The 18833-nt window shown below is 34.5% G+C and overlaps 1 protein-coding gene across 3 annotated transcripts in view; it reads left to right on the top strand.

The window, feature by feature from the left end:
• Positions 1 to 18833, top strand: part of LOC105479487 (collagen type XIX alpha 1 chain) — a 334678-nt gene that overhangs the window by 46535 nt on the left and 269310 nt on the right. For all 3 annotated transcript variants that reach the window (XM_011737482.3, XM_011737483.3, XM_011737484.3), the window contains exons 5-8: positions 8837 to 8960; positions 10335 to 10610; positions 13693 to 13773; positions 17719 to 17844. In XM_011737482.3, the coding sequence (XP_011735784.2) occupies positions 8837 to 8960; positions 10335 to 10610; positions 13693 to 13773; positions 17719 to 17844 (607 nt within the window). The remainder of the gene's footprint in view (positions 1 to 8836; positions 8961 to 10334; positions 10611 to 13692; positions 13774 to 17718; positions 17845 to 18833) is intronic.

The raw sequence follows: 18833 nt of genomic DNA, 5'->3' as shown, positions 1-18833 counted from the left end.
TTTTTAGTAGAGACGGGATTTCACCGTGTTAGCCAGGATGGTCTCGATCGATCTCCTGATCTCGTGATCCGCCCGCCTCGGCCTCCCAAAGTGCTGGGATTACAGGCGTGAGCCACGGCGCCCATCTTTAAATTACACTCATCTTTAAGGAAATGCTTGGTAAACCACGGCACACGTTTACCTATGTAACAAACCTGTGCATCCTGCACATGTACCCCAAAACTTAAATAAAAATTAATATTAAAAAGAAAAGAAATGCTTGGTGAAAACTTCTAATTTTTCTAGAAAATGATCTAAGGAATAGAGAGAAAATGTTCCTGATTTGTTTTCATCTTCTTTAGCATGGTTATCTTTTCCAAAATCCAAAAGGCAGTAATTTCTATTTTGAAGTCATAACTGTATGTTTTGTGATACTTCCTGATCTATGCTCAAAATATCATTAGAGGAAGGAACTGTAATAATTTACCTTTCAGGGCTACTAGTCACCTAGGATGTGCAAATGCCAAAATAAATACTTTGCTTGGAGTGCAAAATATGATTAATTGTTGTTGTTAATATTATAGTGTGATTGTAAACATTTTATTTATTCATTTATTGAAATTAATATATTTACTTATATCTCTCCTTAATACTTAGGAAAATAGAGACATTTTTCCCCTCATAGTGCCAAAATATTACTTTTAAGTCAGATTGGTAATGATGAGGGAAATTTTATTCTTAACCAAAAAGATACAAGCAACCTGATACATTGGAAGAAACTAACCTTGGAATTAAAAGTCATAAGTTCAAGTTTCAACCTGACCTCTGGCAGAGTAAAGGTGAGGTAGTTATTTAATGTCTGCAGCTTTAATTCCTCATTTATGAAGTGAGATGATTGATCTAAATTTCTATCAAAGTCCCTTTCAGCTTTAGGAGTATAGAACTACAGGAAACCATGATGCGTGGTTTCTTATGACTAACACATTTCCAAGGACTGGAAGACTTCTATGAAGACACTTTTGGTGAAATCTTGGAGCAGCTATTATATTTTGCTTCAGTCTGTAGAAATTTTAAACTTCTTTTTGAAATTAAGAAACTGATGTGTTTGTTAACGGACTTCTTTTTCTATCAAAGTTTTTGATTAACCTGCTTTAGAATCACATAGGATTTGACTTTTCCATCTGTTGTTTTCCTGATGAATGCAATATAGCACAGTCTCATAAGGCCTCCGTGTTAAGGCCTTATGCAAGATAACATAGATTTTGTGCTGAATACAAGTGTTGAGCACCTACTAGGATTGGTTATAGGCATCATTGTGGATTTTCATGAATGGAACAAATTTTTGTGAATGCTTCCTATATGCAAGGTACTAGTCTAGATGCTTGATTTACAGCCACAAGTCTTGCAGGACCCTGTTTTTGTGGAAATCACATTCCACAAAACGGGCAATAAATACATAGACCAATAATTCTTAAAAAGTCAGGTAGGCACAAGCCTATGAAGAAAATAGAACAAGGTAATGTGTTAGATAGTGACTAGGGTGAGGACAACCTTAGCCCATTCAAGGGAAGTGATATTTGAGCTGAGACCTGAACAATAAGGAAAAATCATCTAAATCAAGGGTGTCCAATTTTTTCGCTTCCCTGAGCCACATTGGATGAAGAAGAATTGTCTTGGACCACACATAAAATATACTAACAGTAATGATAGCTGATGAGCTTAAAACAAATCACACACACAAAAATCTCATAATGTTTTAAGAAAGTTTACAAATTTGTGTTTGGGCTGCATTCAAAGCCATCCTGAGCTGCATGTGGCCAGTGGGTGGCGGGTTGAGTAATCTTGATGTAAATGAAGACCTCTGGGAAAGACTGTCCCAGGAGAGGAAACAGGAAGTACAAAGGCCCAAGGTCTCAATGAGCCCAGTGTGTTCAAGGAACAAAACTCAAGTCATTGTGCCTGGAGCCTGGGTGCCGCACAGAGACTGGAATAGGAGATGATGTGTCAGAGGAAGGCAGGAGTCAGATCACATCATACCTTATGAGTCATGGTCAGAGAAATGAATCTTATTCTAGGAACCATGCAACACTTTCAGAAGGTTATAAGTAAGGGAAGGACCTAGTCCGATTTTAAAAGCTCATTCTAGCTGCTATGTGCGGGCCAGACTGTAAGGAAAGGGAAAGAAGGAGGACAATCAGGACACTATAACAGGAGTCCTGGGGAGAGATGGTGGCCACTTGGGCTAATGTGATGATAGTGGAGATGGAGAGAAGTAGCCAGAGTCAAGATCTGTTTTGATGATAAAAACAGTAAGGGCTTGGGGCAGTGGCTCATGCCTGTAATCCCAGAACTTGGGGATGCCAACGCAGACGTATCACTTGAGGCCAGGAGTTTGAGACCAGCCTAGGAAGCATGGCGAAATTCCATCTCTACAAAAAAATACAAAAAACTAACCGGGCATGACTGCACGTGCCTGTAGTCCCAGCTACTCAGGAGGCTGAGGTGGGAGGATCACTTGAGCCTGGGAGGTTGACGCTGCAACGAACCATGACCATGCCTCTGTACTCCTGCCTGGGTGACAGAGTGAGACCCTGCCTCAAAAAAATAAACCCATAAAACAAAACACAAAATCAGTAAGACTTGATGATGGGTTAGACAGGATGGGGGATAATAAAGGAAAAGCATGAATAAAGAATGACTTGCAGGGATTTGGGTGGAGCACCTGAGTGAATAGCCATGTCTTTTATTGAGATGTGGAATCCCTGTGGAGGGATGTGCTGAGGCAGCAATACAAAACGTTCATTTTCAGTTATTTAATTACATGCCTTTCCCCTCCATGTGGAGTGCCTACTAGGGACTTAAGTATGTGAGTCCAGGGCACAGGAGAGAGAAATAGACAAGGTTTATCTTGGTTGCATCTCACATCCCCTCGTTTTTGGAACTTTCCTCCCAAACTCCCACTGCTTAAGGTGACACATTTGCTGCCCAAGACTCAGCATCTCATCTTTGTCTGTGTAACTCAGGAGAGCTTCCTGCTCTGGATTTGTTCTTCTCTCTCTGTGTCTTCCCTCTTAAAACTTCTTTGCTTCATAGCAGTCCCCACAGATCTCTGCTCTGTGCTGTCCAAGGTGAGAATTAATTATTAGACAGTTTGTTAGTAACGTGTGACTGACTTTTTGGGACTATCTCAATATTAACAGAGCTTGTGTTTTATAAACACAAGGATTTTCCAGACAGGAAGAAAGCTCTAAAAGTAGACAATTAGGTGTTTTGGCTTGTTAGTGAAAGCACTTCATAGTTAGGAGGAATATTGAATGTACAGTCTATTTAATAACAATTATACAAATATAGAGTGATCAAATGCTTCCTCTATCTCATGCCAAGATCTTTTCTGTAATACAGAAATCTTTTAGATTTTATTCTATCTGTATTTCCTAATGGTTTTAAGTGAATTTTGACCAGAAAAAATTTTTCATTAATCAAGTAGGAAAGAAAATCTAGAGAATGAAGTTAATATGGAATGTGGACAAATATAATTCATTCTTAATGTCCTATACATTGGAATTGCTTCAGGGTTAATAAAATGTGATTTTTTTATCCAACTCCATGTATATTACTACTAGTAACTTTGTAATTAGCTATTCCGTTTTAAGTAAGTGGACGAAATATTGTCATAGGTATGTTTTTATTTGAAGGTTTTTTGTTTTTTGTTTTGCTTTTTCTCTTAAGGCTTCAGTGATTTACTTATTATAAAAGCTATAGGTTGGGAGTTCTAGACTTTTGCAACTTAATTTTTACCTACCAAAATAGAAAAAATAATATTTGTTAGTGCCATTACCAGTTTTTAAAGAATTTGCCTCACCACCAGCATATTGAGGCATATGGCCTTTTTAGGTGTGTGAGGGGGTACAGTAGGTGTCAATTCTCCCTCATCTCTGTCCTTGAAGAATATAGGAATAATTTATTGGTCACATTAGAGGTTAGGGTTATTTTTCCCAAGATGGGAATAGTTGCAATTTTTAAAAACCTGATCATCAGCACAATTCATGCTCCTTGCAAAAACTGAGAAAGTAGAGAAAATGTAAAAACAAAAAAAACAAAAAAAAACAAAAAAACCAACAACAAAAAAACACTTCCTTAATCTTAACACCAAGAAAGAAACATTTTAATGTTAAGATTTTTATGAAATAAATGTCTTTTGGGGTCAAAGCCTCACTGTCAGTGGTTCTGAGACCTGGACACTGCTTGTACTATAATTAGTCATTTTTAAGGAGCCCTATTTCTGATCCCCTGGTTACTTCCCCAACATTTCGTATGGTTTCTTCCATTTTATGTTTAAACAGAGAGCTGCTGTACGTAGAGCATATCAGAGAGCAGATGCAAGCTACATTTTAGATTTCTACAACATTGAAGTGAATTATAAGTTCAAAGGAATCCAAGATATATGAATTATAAGGCTTCAGAGATACTCCAGATTACATCTAGAGCTGGCTCCCACCCTCAGAGGCCAGTGTGAAGTGGACTCCCAAGCAGCAATTTTCCCTTGACATGCTTGGAGCATTTCGACCAACTTTAGTTTGACTGTGTGATGTTTAGTTAGTCATATTTTTAAAATATTGATTTTATAGTGAACATTTTGTTAATCTGATGTACTTGTGCCCTCATTGGCCCATGAATATTTAGATGACCTTAATTAATGTGTAGAAAGAAGGCAATTTAAAATAAAGTATAAATTACACTTAACTTTCACTGAGTCTGGGCTCTTCAAATGTAGGTCAGTATTAATTTATGTGGATAAAATTTTCATTTATGACAATGAACTACATACAATATGTATAAAATGGAGGGAAGGCAGGAAATATCCCATTGAGAATTTCTAGTCCAATATATATATGTATGAATGAACTTAGCAAGTAAGGATCAACGATATTTTTCTTAATGGGAGTATCACTGAATAAGCAATGGATAGGATTTCTTATAGGAAATTACACTCAATTCGAAATATTCAAGCATGGATATCTTAGACATAGCAAGCTGTCATTATATCTCTCTGGTAATCCAATATGGCCTCTTTTATAACAGAAATTTTGGCAAGACCCAGAGAAACTATTCTGTGTCATGTTAAGTGTTTGTGCTTGTGTGGTATAAACAACAAACATGGTTTGTAAGAGTAGATTTTTGTTTTAACATTTTATTTTTAAAATGCAGAAGTTTTTCTTCAAATAGCATAATCTTGGCAAGCAAAATCATATTTGGTCTTAAAAGCACAATATCAATTTCTGAAAGGGAAATATAGTAATTATAAGGATTTTCATTCATTATAAACTTAGATTAAAAAATCAATTATTCCTTAAATATAACTAAATTTATTTCAATGTATAATTTAAAATAAAATTGTTATGTATTAATACTGATAATACTCTTATTTTTTGTCACAGCAGAAACTACTCATGAGATGCAAAAATATTTTCAGTTTTTGAACTAGATTATAAATTATTGAACAATAATTCTATTTAGTTTAGTTTTTTTTTTTTTTTTTTTTGAGGTGGAGTCTTACTCTGTCACCTAGGCTGGAGTGCAGTGGTGCAATCTCGGCTCACTGCAACCTTCACCTCCTGGGTTCAAGCAATTCTCCTGCCTCAGCCAACTGAGTAACTGGGATTACAGGCACGTGCCGCTCTGCCTGACTAATTTTTGTATTTTTAGTAGAAACGGGGTTTCACTATGTTTGCCAGGCAGGTCTGTAACTCCCGACCTCAAGTAATCTGCCCGCCTCAGCCTCCCAAAGTGCTGGGATTACTGGTGTGAGCCACCACACCAGACCTCTGTTTAGTATTTGTTTATTAAACATCAAAGTGTCATATCAAAATTAAGTATGTCTCTGTCTCTCATTTGCTGGATCACTCACTCATTCAACAAATAGAGTGCCCTGCTGGGACTGGATTTAGGTTTTGTGAGTGATACAAAGATATGTTAAATGCTGTCCTTGCTTTCAAAGAGCTTTCAGTCTTAATAACAGATGGACTGGTGACTGCATTACTATCATCCTAAGTAGAAAATGAAGAGAAAAAATGTTTTTATTATCTTTTGCTTTGTAAGAAACCACTACAAAACTTAGTGGCTAAAAATAACAATTTGTTATTTCTGAAGGATTTCAGAAAATCTACTCCTCAAAAAAAGCAATAAGAACATAGGCAAAATTGGTCAAAATCAATATATTCTGAACTTTTTAAGGGGCTTTCACAATCTAATGAGTGATTATTTAAAAAAAAAAAAACATTGAATCTCAGTAAGACTAGCAGGCTTTATGGCATTTTAATTTGTCCTATTCATTTGTCCTATTCATATCCCTGTCTCCCCAACACAGGGTAGGCTTGAAAACCAGTAGCTTCAGAATCACAGTGAAAACTAGCTGCCTAGCAGCTGCTGGAAAGGGAAGAAAGAGTGTGAAGTTCATTAAAAGCTCCATTTTCAGGGAATTGCCATTATTTTTCCTGCCTGGTAGTTCCCTAAAAACCCCAATTCTTGGTTGGTCTTTATTTAACCTGATCAGAGCTTGTAAGAATCGCCTTTTCCTCTGGACATTAATTGAAAATAATCAGTGGCAATTGTTTAATATTGCAACTGCCTGAGGCAGCAGTTATAATTGGAATAAACAAGAATCTGATCAAAACAATTTTTAAAGAAAAAATGGGGGAAGAAGACATCCATAGAGGGCCCTAGAAAGCTCCAACATATTTGTAGGACTCCAGACACATGTTTCTATGTTACAGGGCTGTGTGAAAACTCAGGAAAGGCCTGAAAAGGCCTTAAACTCTTATCTCTGGCCAAACTCAAAGCTTTGAACAAGCAGAACACGAAGGCTAAGGTGATTTATAAACTGCCAGCCTGAACATTTAAGGTATTTTCCATCACACACACACACAGGCCTTTGGCAAAGGCTGGGATGCTTTTAGGTCAAAGGTGTTTAACTATTCAATCATTAGTTGACTACTAAGCTAAATGAGCAGAGACTGCAGGATTCACACATGACGAAGAAGACACACTTTACAGAATTTTTCCAGGAAAGTGACTAAGCAAATAAAAAGCATCTACAATAATGACAACAAATAGCACCAACAGCAAACCATTGATAGGTAGAGTCTCATTTCCAATGTTGCCATATTATATTATTTTAAATGTCTACTTTTCAATTAACAATTATAAGATATGCAAAAAACAATGTATGTAAAACCATACACAGATAAAAGAGTGGCCAATAGAAACTGTTTCTGAGGAAACCTAGACATTGAACTTACTTAACAATAACTTTGTCTGCTATTTTAAATATATTTAAATAACTAAAGGAAACTGTAATGAACTAAAGTATGAGAATGATGTCTCACCAAATAGAGAATATCAATAAATAGAAATTATTAAGAAGCAGCAAATCAAATTTTTGAGTAGAAAAGTATAAAACAGAAATGAAAAATTTATAGGAGTGGCTCAAGAACTGATCTCAGGTGGGAGAAGAATCCAGGAACTTGAATATAGTTCAATTAGTCTTCAGAACAGGGGGAAAAAGAATGAAGAAAAATGAACAGAGTCTCAAGACTGTGTGATACCAGCAAGCATGCATAATAGGAATTCTAGGAGTTGAGAGTAAAAAAAGACTATTTGAAGAAATAAGAAATGCAAATTACTCAAATTTGGTAAAAATTATTAATTTATATATTCAGGAAGCTCAACAGACTCTAAGAAGGACAAACTCAAAGAGATCCACATTTAAGTCACATGATAACCAAACTGCCAAAAGTCAAAGAGAGAGTTTTTACAGCAGCAAGAGAGAAGTAGTTGACCATGTACAAGAAGTTCTCAATATGAGTAAGCTGACTTCTCATCAGAAACAATGGAGACCAGAAGGCAGTGGGATGACGTAGTCAATGTTTTGAAGGAAAAAGACTGTAAATCAAGAATTCTATATCCAGCAAAGCTATCCTTCAAAAGTGAAAGTGAAATTAAGGATTAAAAAACCCCAGAATTTGAGACTAGCACATCTGCCCTACAAGAAATAGGAAGGAAATTCCTTTAAGCTGAATGAAAGGAAACTAGACAGTAACTCAAATTCAAACAATGAAATAAAAAGCACTGGAAATAATTACATAGATTAAATATAAAAGCCAGAAAAAATGTGCTTTGTTTGTGTCTCTTTTATTTTCTTATCAGATTTAAAATACAGTTGTATGAATACATACATATATAAAACAATATTAGAAATCTTCATTGATGGGAATATAAAATATAAAGATGTGATTTATTTGTATGACAATAGTACAAAGCAAGAAAAAGCTAACAGCTATATAGAAGCAAAGTGAAAAATAAAGCTAAAATATCCACGTTATATTTAGCATGGTCTTCAGTTGGGACTAGGAAATCAGTATTAGGAACTAATTTGCAAGAATTTAATATGATAAAACTTCTTTGGAAAATATTCATTTACTTATTACTAGTGTTCTTTAAAATTCTCTGTACCTCTCTCTACTAACCAAGTCAAGTCATACCATTTTATTTCCTTGATAAATCTCTACTGTTTGTCAGACTGCAGTGAATTATGAGATTTTCTTCTGTTGAATATCTTGTTGAATAAGGAAATGTCACAACTTAATACTGTAATCTCTTCACTCATTTTTATATACTCCAAGCTTTAACAACACTGTACCAGAAGATTTTTTTAAAAGGAAAGAGAAAAGTGCTTAAGTTACACATTTACTGAGAAAAATATGACTGAGATATTGCATTACATAGAACTTTATACCTAGATTTTCTTTTCTTGCAATCCTTAGTGTCCTCACAAAAGTTCTTTGTTTTCCTCCCACAGTAAGGTATTTCCCAAAGGCCTTCCTGAGGAGTACTCAGTAACTGCCATGTTTCGAGTAAGAAGAAACGCCAAAAAGGAACGGTGGTTTCTGTGGCAGGTTTTAAACCAGCAGAATATTCCACAGGTAAAGTACCACTAGAGTTGTGCTTATTAGTTTTCCTTGTGTGATTAAGCCAGGTGAATTCATTGAACTGTGTGCACAAATTTGCGAGTAGATCTAGTGTCCAAATGTTCTCCCTTTAGAGGGATCATCAACAAGAAAATGCAAGTATTCTCGTAGTTAGGATGGTCTTGCTGAGATCCATAATATGAGAGTATAGTGGATAACAGAGTGTTAGTTTTTGTTTTTATTTTACTTCTAGGTCCATATTTTGTTTAAAGATGCAAAACTGCCTTCTCTTCACAACTGCTTCATTAACTAATTCCTTCTAACTAACACATTCTTCACCTTCTGTCATCTCTAATGTTATATATTATTTTTAAAGCAGTTCATTGTTTCATTGGACAATTCTTGGTGAATAAAGAGTTGAGACTTAAATACTTATCCCATCAATAAAAATTTTATGGAACACATGCTATATGCTAGGTAGTGACAAGAAAAGAGATCTGAAAAACAGAATTTGTATTATCAGGGAGCATAAGGAGTAAGGAGATGACATCTAGGAGAACAACATAATACAGCATAATTATAATACAGTGGAACAAGTGCAGTGGTAGAGTTAAGCTTGGTGTTGGGTGTGGTCAATGGGAGCACAGAAAGGACAGTTCACCAGAATTGGGGAATGGAGAGAGCAGGAATCTAGGAGAGCATGTAGAAGAGATGGCATTTGGGCTGAAAAGAGGGAATGCTGGCACTCCAGGGGTGGGAGAGGAACCTCAAAATTACTTACTGGCATCATACATTAGTTTTTACTTCTATACATGTCCATTGAAATGTTTTAAATCTTCACTGATCTTTTAATCTGTTAATACAGCTACAATTTTATGATGAGTAGATCAACCAAGAGTATGTCCTCTATAAAATGTGTTTTCTCTGTACCTTGCAAAGTGTCAATAGTGAAAGAATTGATCTTAGTTTCCCTACTTAGGGAAATGATCATATTCTTAGTCTTCTTAAATTGATAACCTTAAATTCCTGTGTTACTAATACAGAGCAATAATTTATATATACTTATAAAATTTTATCTATAATATACATAAATTATGTATATATAAACTTATAAATGGTTTATATAAACACACACACACACACACACTCTTAGATGTTCTCTTAGGAAGGGGCATATTACATTCACCAGAATGCCCCATTTGTAAACCATTTTGTAGTGGTATTTGCTGTTCTTTTATTTTAACAAACCAGGTGGACACAAGTGTCATCTAAAATATTTTACTAAGTGCCTCAGTTATACTAATATGCATCTTGAGCTTTTCTTTGTGTGCTTTAAAAATTTTGAACATTGATTTTTAAAACATTTAAAGATACTTTACATTTTTGCAGATTTCTATAGTAGTTGATGGTGGAAAGAAGGTGGTGGAATTTATGTTTCAAGCCACAGAGGGAGATGTGTTGAACTACATTTTTAGAAATCGAGAACTCCGTGCTTTGTTTGATCGTCAGTGGCACAAACTTGGCATCAGTATACAATCCCGGGTCCTTTCACTCTATATGGATTGTAATTTAATTGCAAGGAGACAGACTGATGAAAAGGACACTGTGGATTTCCATGGACGGACAGTTATTGCTACGCGAGTTGCAGATGGCAAGCCTGTGGATGTAAGTTGTGATGTTGGTTGTGAAAGAGAACTAACACTTCTAAGTAAAAAAAAAAAAAAACTTATTAAAAACATCCTCCTTTTATTACTGTGTAATAGATACCCTTCTCATCAATTTTATTAATTTAATTAATTTGCCATCAGATGTGTGAAGAACAGATATGTTATTTCCAACTATATTTTCACATATATTATTTTAACTCCATTTTATACCCATTTTCTCCAGCCTGGGATTTTAAAATAATTAGGTCATGCCTTAAAAAATTAGATTATTAAAAGTAAAAATTGAAAATATGATACAAAATATAATATTGGTCTTAGCTCATATGTTTTAAATAGAAAGGACTGAAAAAGCCGAAGTTTAAATTAAATGGTTCCAGATTAGCTGCTATTTTCATTCAAGAACAATAGACTATTCATCCTTAAAATAGCAATTACTTTGTATTGCAGACTATTTTTTATAAGCTTATAATGGTTTTTCAGGGTTCTGTTGTATGGAAAAACTCACTAAATAGTAGGTCATTTGAAAGAGAAAAATTGCCTAGTAAAACCCTTTTGGATAGAAAGTTCCTTTAAATATTACATTTGAAGCTAACATGATATAGATTTATTATTGATTTCCCTAGAGAACAAGGTCTATAATCTTAAAAAGTTAGATATATTTAAATTTGATGGCTGCACGTTTTCTTAGTTTATTATGTATAAACAGTTTATAGTTTATTTCTTAGAGGTTTTGCAAGAATGGAATCCAGTCTTGGACCTCAGCCTAAGAAGATAGAGTGTTCTATGTCCTGTGTCTCATTAACTTCTCACCCAAGGATAGAATTGATCCTGGGCTGGGCGCGGTGGCTCAAACCAGTAATCCCAGCACTTTGGGAGGCTATAGTGGGTGGATGACGAGGTCAGGAGATTGAGACCAACCTGGCTAACACGGTGAAACCCCGTCTCTACTAAAAATACAAAAAATTAACAGAGTGTGGTGGCGGGAGCCTGTAGTCCAGCTACTTGGGAGGCTGAGGCAGGATAATCGCTTGAATCCAGGAGGGGGAGGTTACAGTGAGCCGAGATTGCGCCACTGCACTCCAGCCTGAGCGACAGAGCAAGACTCCGTCTCAAAAAAAAAAGGGGAATTGATCCCACAATTTGAGGCTAAAGAATATCAGGTGAATCCTTATAAAAAGGATATAGGTGAAAACCATGGTATTACAGTGGTTTCATAATTTAATGTGGATTCTTGGTTCATTTGAGGATAAACCTGAAGGCATGTCACAATGATGCAGTTATTTTTGGAGACAGTTACTGTTTGAGTTAAACAAACAAAATACATAGTTTTATAAAAGATTCCTGGTTCTACTGAAACTTTGAGTGGATTAATTTTTCATCATCTCTGTACAAGCTCTGTGATTCATAAGATCTGTTATGGTGTGAAAATGTGTTTATTTGGGCTGTGTGTTACTGAAAAAAAATTCTCATGATTGAGTTTTATTTCACATATCCCACCTGTGTGTTTTTGTGAGAAAGTGACAAAACTGATATGAAGATTTTTTTTTTTCAAATCAACTCAGCATTTTGACAAGCATCAGTACAGATTTAACCTTACTCATTCTCCTTCTAAAGCACTGTATCAGTGAAGCATTCTGAAGTAATGAATGAATAAACAAAGCATAAACTATTCTGACTGTGGTTTCAATGTCATGGAACTCAATTAGGTTGTAATCCTTTGAAAATTGATCATCTATCTTTAGTTAAGTAAAACAATTAATATGCAGGACCTGGTACAATGGATGGTACATAATAGGATTTCAATATTTATTGACTATTTTGATAACAATGGTAATATATAAGTTTTAGTTAAGAACAATACTAATTAATTGGAGTTCTCATTCTTCATTCTACATAATTCATATGTTACTGCGGTATTTCATTATACTATGTAAGACAGTGTATTTAAATTTTATAAATAAAAGTTAACCTTAATAACCTTTCAAAAAGTTATAGAACATAAATCATTACATTTCATTTAGTCTCATGATTTTGCATTGTCTGCAAATCTTAGGCTGCTCATGAATCTATAAGATGTCTGGAGTTCTTAATGCATTCTATGAACTGAATTGATTTTGTTCATCTGAGGTGTAAAGTAAAAGTTGTAGCTTTTTCCCCCCCTTTTTGCTTTTAAAGTTGGAGTAGAGATTCACCACAATCACAATTGCCTGCTTTCTATTATTATAGGTTAGTTATTATAAGATTAGAGTTAGGTCTTTCTATATACAGTACCTATTGACCTCAAAGTAATGCATTATTTGATACAACATTTCAGTGCTTAAAGAATTCAAACAACCTATTTAAGAATTTATTATATTGATATTTTATCAATAATCAGTACTATTTACTTTTTCTAAGGTGGTGATTTGATCTTGCATTTAAAGGCATGATTATACTTTCCTTGAACTACATTTAATTTCATGTCCAAATGCCAAAAAAAGAGAAATCTGCTAAGCAAATAGATGGAATCAATTATTTTTGTAAAAAAGTTGTTAGCCTTGCTCAGATTATACCAATATAATATAAAAATCAATAGGTTTCAGGCAGAATTCATGAAATATAGATAAATTTTTTTTCCTTGTTGGTAAGTGAACACCTATTTCAGTGCCTCAAATAGGAGTCTAGAAGTACAAATAAAGCCCTTCTCATCATGTGTTCATATCTTTGATTTTACCTTTTCTCCAATTTTTAAATTTTGAAATGGCCTCATTTTGTGGGCATTCTTTATTGTAGTGTAAAACAATAGCTTTTTAAAAATAAGTTCTTCTATGTTATTGTTTGGAACAGCTAGCCAAGGTTTGCAATTGCTTTCATTACCTGATTTCCTTTATCTATAGATCCATCTCTATATCCAACTCTATGTCTCTCAAGTAGTCCATAAAACAGTGAATCCTACATTTAATAAAAACATTAAAATATCTACCAGTAATTTATTTATATTAGCTTCCTTTTTATTTCCGATTAAATTACTGTAGTTCTTAATTGCCTGAATGTGATTCTCAAAAAACTAAAGATGTTTCTTATTATTAATTTTTTAATAGATTGAACTTCACCAACTTAAAATCTACTGCAGTGCAAACCTCATAGCTCAAGAAACATGTTGTGAAATATCAGATACTAAGGTAAGTTAATTTTCTTTGCATATGAAGAATGAAGAACGCTGATTATCTTTTAGTGGCATAGTTTGTAGAGTCCAAATGTAGGGTGGCACTGAGTGTATTCTGCTGAAACCAGGTGAGTAATTTATTCCAAGTAAGAAAGCCTTCATGGTGCTTTCTCATGGTTACTTTCAACAGTTTTAATCCCAGCACTTCACCCTTAATTTTGAGGATAATATATCCTCACTTTGAACTCATTATAACTTAAAAAGAATTTATGCCTTTCCTCCTAAACTACGTTCTGACATCTGCACCATTTCCAGTTACGGAAGTTTTAAATCTGTGATCATACTTGGTTCTCACTTATTTTCCTTTTCTATCCTGTCACCCATCCTGGCTAGGTTTCCTTTGACATAGACTTTTCATCCTCATCTTCCATTTTCCTGTTCCTGCCAAAGTGCACCTTTACCTCATGTCTGGGACATCAATCATTGTTGGATCAATTGCCTTCCCCGTGTCCTTCCCCTTTACCTTGCAGCAAAATCAGAAAAGTCTGAGTCACTGCTTTGTATATTCATTCACTCTCTTCCAGCAAACACTTGATTCAGAAACGCTGATCTTCTAAACACGGTGCTAAGGAACAGGGTTAACAAACATGATTAAGGCACATTCCCTACCCTCTCTTTGTGTCTTTCTCTTAAGTGACTCCTGTTGGAAACAAAATATAAATGCAGTTCCTCAGCCTCTCATTCTAAATATTCCTAACCTAACCATACAACTGTTACTTTCTTATACCAATCTTTCATTACAAGAAAAACACTAAATTCAATACTTTCTATATCTCTCAGTATAAGATAGCCATGTGTGCCATCTTATATTACTAGGTATAATTATGTTTGTTTTTAAATTGATTTAAGTACAATTCAGACTCAGTAAGGGAAGTTTTACCTTGATACACTTTTTTATTCCTAATGCTTCATTTGGAGAAAGTAGACAATCATTGTTTGATTTATTGACTTATCAACTACTAAAAGAGATAAATGGGACAGAAAGATATTCAAAGAGGGCTAGTTCTAAAAAAAATGATAGAAAGAACATATGAAAAGTGAAAATAAAAGGTAAAAATGCCTTTTGTTTGGATCTTAGATTTCATAAAAGTTCTATACTTGCCATAGAAAATTATATGAAAATTTTTTCAATAATTTATGATTCAAAAATATTTTTAACTTTTGTAGCTCACTTTGGTGAGTGAAATAAGAATGTAGCCAAGTGGCTTAAAGCGTAGCTAAGTCTTTCAAATATTATATGTTTTGCTTTTGTAACTTGGCTTTATAAAGCATATCTCCAATCCAGTTCATGTATCTCATTCCAAGTAAAATGCAAGCCAGCCAAATATCTTTCTATAAATATCTGAAAAGATAATTTAGAATGCCAATCTACAGACTTGAAATACCTAGACTTCCTGGAGCTACACGTTTAAATCTTAAAGATGTTAATTCTCCAAAAATTTTGTTTTTAATTATGCTTTTTTGATGTAAGAGTTTTTAAAATAATAACTTTCTCTGATTGAAAAGTGATATAATGATATTTTGATATATCTAAATATTGCATAATTGACCAGTAATCACTGCCCTTTATCATTGTATTAATATAATAGAAACTTTCCAACTGATTTATGAGGAAATTGTTTAAGAAGTATAGGTGATGAATTGGGTGGAATGGTTGGTAATTCAAAGCAGTGACATGATCTCACACATTATGAACAAAAGATTTTTAAATCATATTTTGAAAAGATTATTTGGGAGTTAGTTTTAAAGAATAGAAAATAAGGTAGGAATTTATCTCTAACTATGGAAAAAATAAGAAAAGACTGTATTTTTTGCTGACAATTATTTGGAGGGGATATCACCATTCATTTAATGACTAACAAAAAATAGAAACATACTACCTTTTATGAATATGAATGTACAGTTGGAAAGATAAATAATTATGTAAAAGCCATTTAAATGCATGTGCTCTACTTCTGATACCAACTGTATTTATTTTCTTTCTTGTTGCCAAATGTTTTGAACTCAGAAATTTTTAATGTAGTTGCTTAAATATCTAATTTTGTCCTGAAATTTCAACTCACACATGTTTTCTGGTTGTCAGTATTTTATAAAACATTTCAAAGGCAACATTTTTAAAAGATCACCTATAAACATGCTTCTTCATATCTATTAGATTTTCAGTTATCTAAAGCAGTTAAGTTTCATGACTCTAGATGTAAAAAGAATGAAGAACAATTATTAAGAGAAGGATGAAATCAGTAACATTTGTTGAAAATAAATGAGAAATGTGGTTAAAGTTTTAAGGGCTAAAACTGAATATGTGTCAAATCAAAACCAGAGGTTTTACGAGGAGAAGAGTCCTTACTTGTATGTTTGGTGTTGCCTCTGGGCACTTTTTGTGGAGTGTGGACAGGTTTATGGTGAAGCCTGAGACATACTTTTAAAGTTATTTAAATCCTCAGTTTAATATAGTGACTCGGTTATCCAGAGCAAAATTGTGAATTCATAAGTGGGTCTTGGTTATCTGACTGGGAAGCCATGAAGTAAGAACTGGCTGAAAAATCATATCAAATCAAATGAGATGAATGAACTGTTTTGGTAATAACCTTGTTCCACTCAAATATAAAATAGTTTTTAGACTTTCAAATTTGGAAACTTGTTTTGATAAATAACAATCGTTAAATCTGGAGAGAGTAGATTTGAAAGAACTAGTGGTGGATACAGTAAATAGTTGCAGTATTTCTGGGTGCTGGTTTTGTTACAGTTTTTATTGTAATTATCAAAGAATTCAACTACTACCAAGTTTTTTTTTTAATTTCTTATTTCCAATTTTTTATTTTAAATTCAGGGATACATTTGCAGGATGTGCAGTTTTGTTAGTTAAACGTGTGCCATGATGGTTTGCTGCACAGATCATCAAAATGAATTTTTGTTACAAAAGTTATCTATGTTTACTGGAAAATATAGCCAAATCCATAAAAGAAAATAGATATCAATCATGATTTCAACCACAGTAGATAACCACAGACAATATTTTAGTTTTGTATCCTGAAAATACTTTACCATGCATTTACAATTTGTGGTATACAAAGTAATGTATTAACTCTCTCCTAGTGCTTTCTCTTTGTGAAATTGCAAATTCACAGTGGAAAACTATGGTGAGGAGTCTGGTACATGATGCTGAGAAAAAACAATATGTTTATCCTCTTCAGATTCTCCATTTGGATTAGTTTTTTGGGAAAAAAAAAAAAGTTCATTGCTTTGTAACCAAATTGCACTTCATGTTGTCCAGCATGCTCTGAACCCACTGCATAAGTATAAAATGCACTACTTGTCTGTTGCAGTGGAGACCTTTTTAATATCTTTAAAGAACAGTAGACTAAAGTATACTTTGATTTAATAAATATTGTCTAAGAGTGTAAAAAGAATTTATTTTCTACTCTATATGTTTTAAAAATCATCTTGTTGAAGGAAACCGTATTTTATAAGTTCAAATTACATGCTTCAACTTTAATTTTTGTTCCCAAAAGATGTATTCACATTAAACATTTCATATTGTTTCATGAAATTCAATTCATATTGTTTGTACAAATTATTTTATTCCTACAATATAATTATTATAAATGTATGAAATTTCTATACTTATCAAAAAGTTACCTAATGTAACTTTGTAATTCCTTACCAAGACCATTATTTTAAATAATTTTCTTGTGTGTTGTCAATATAAGAAAACACATGGGCTCAGGCAGAAAGTGCAAAAGTGTCATAAACATTCTCACACTGGTGTCAACTTTTGGTTAGTAAGAAAGCGGTTCTTGCAGGCAACCTCAGCAACCCCTAGTTTAGTGGGAGCCAGTGTTTGGAACATCAGAATGTTTGGAATTGGCCCCATTTCCTAAAGCCTCTTTTTGGATTTTAGTGCCCAGAGCAGGATGGCTTTGGAAATATTGCATCATCATCGGTAACTGCTCATGCCAGTAAAATGTCTTCATATCTGCCAGCAAAGCAGGAACTGAAAGACCAGTGCCAGTGCATTCCAAACAAGGTATGCTAGTTTTAATCTGTGCACACTGAAAGCCACTCCAGACTATGAGCCCAGCTCCTTGAATGTGGCCTCCCTTCACAGAATGTGTCTTGCCCTTCAGTGTTTGTTGAAGTAAATACCTCAGTCGCTGGGGTGGGTTAAGAAAAAGGCATTGAAGATAGGATTTCCTGGATTGTTACCTGGATAGTTTCGAGCCCATCTGAACCTCCTTCCAGGGCGTGAACTAGAATGAATAGAAAGGTGAAGGGAGGAACTACCTGTACAACAAGCAAGTACTGAGTGCTTAGCATGTGCCAGGAATAGGCTGAAGTTCTGGGAATTCACAGTTGAAGAAAATACAGTGCCTGCTCTTCAAAAACATACACAAAAATCCTCCACATTGTATTTCTTCTTCTGTGTAGACTGTATTTTTCCAGCATCCCTAAATTTTCAACCGGCTGTCTCCATCCATCATAAGTTATTAGGGGAATATACAGAGGGGCTCTGTTATTATTCGAATAATTTGTTTCATCTGCACCAATATGATCCCCTGGTCAAGAAGGCTGGACCATGAACGTTTATGAACTTCCTCTATGGATGTTAATGGCCGTCATAAAGCCCGTGCTAAAAGGCTGAGTGGTGTCTTGGTGGCTTTTTCCAGTGCCCATACCTGAGGAAAGGAGAACTTGCCCCAGTTTCTAGAGCAGAGTGTGCCCTAGCTCTGGCTGAGCCAGGATGGGGATGGGGTGAAAGTTTAAGGGAAACTTTCATTTTTTCTAGTGGTCTATATTGCATAGTAAGCTCCACGAAAAAGGCAAGGTTCAGGGGACCATAGAGAAACAGCTTCTGTTCCAGCTCCTGGAAGGTCTAGAGGAGATGATTCTAAATGGTGTTTGGAAGAGTGAGGAATAGTGAATGGAATTCCACTGGCATGCCCTTTTTCCCTTGTTCACACAGCTCACTATTCCTCACTCTAAGCATCAGCTCAGAGGAGAACAAAGCGTTATCTT

Source organism: Macaca nemestrina, chromosome 5 (genome assembly GCF_043159975.1).
Source record: "Macaca nemestrina isolate mMacNem1 chromosome 5, mMacNem.hap1, whole genome shotgun sequence".
Lineage (NCBI taxonomy): Eukaryota > Metazoa > Chordata > Mammalia > Primates > Cercopithecidae > Macaca > Macaca nemestrina.
The sequence above is the reverse complement of the archived record's forward strand: the minus strand, read 5'-3'. Positions and strand labels throughout refer to the sequence as shown.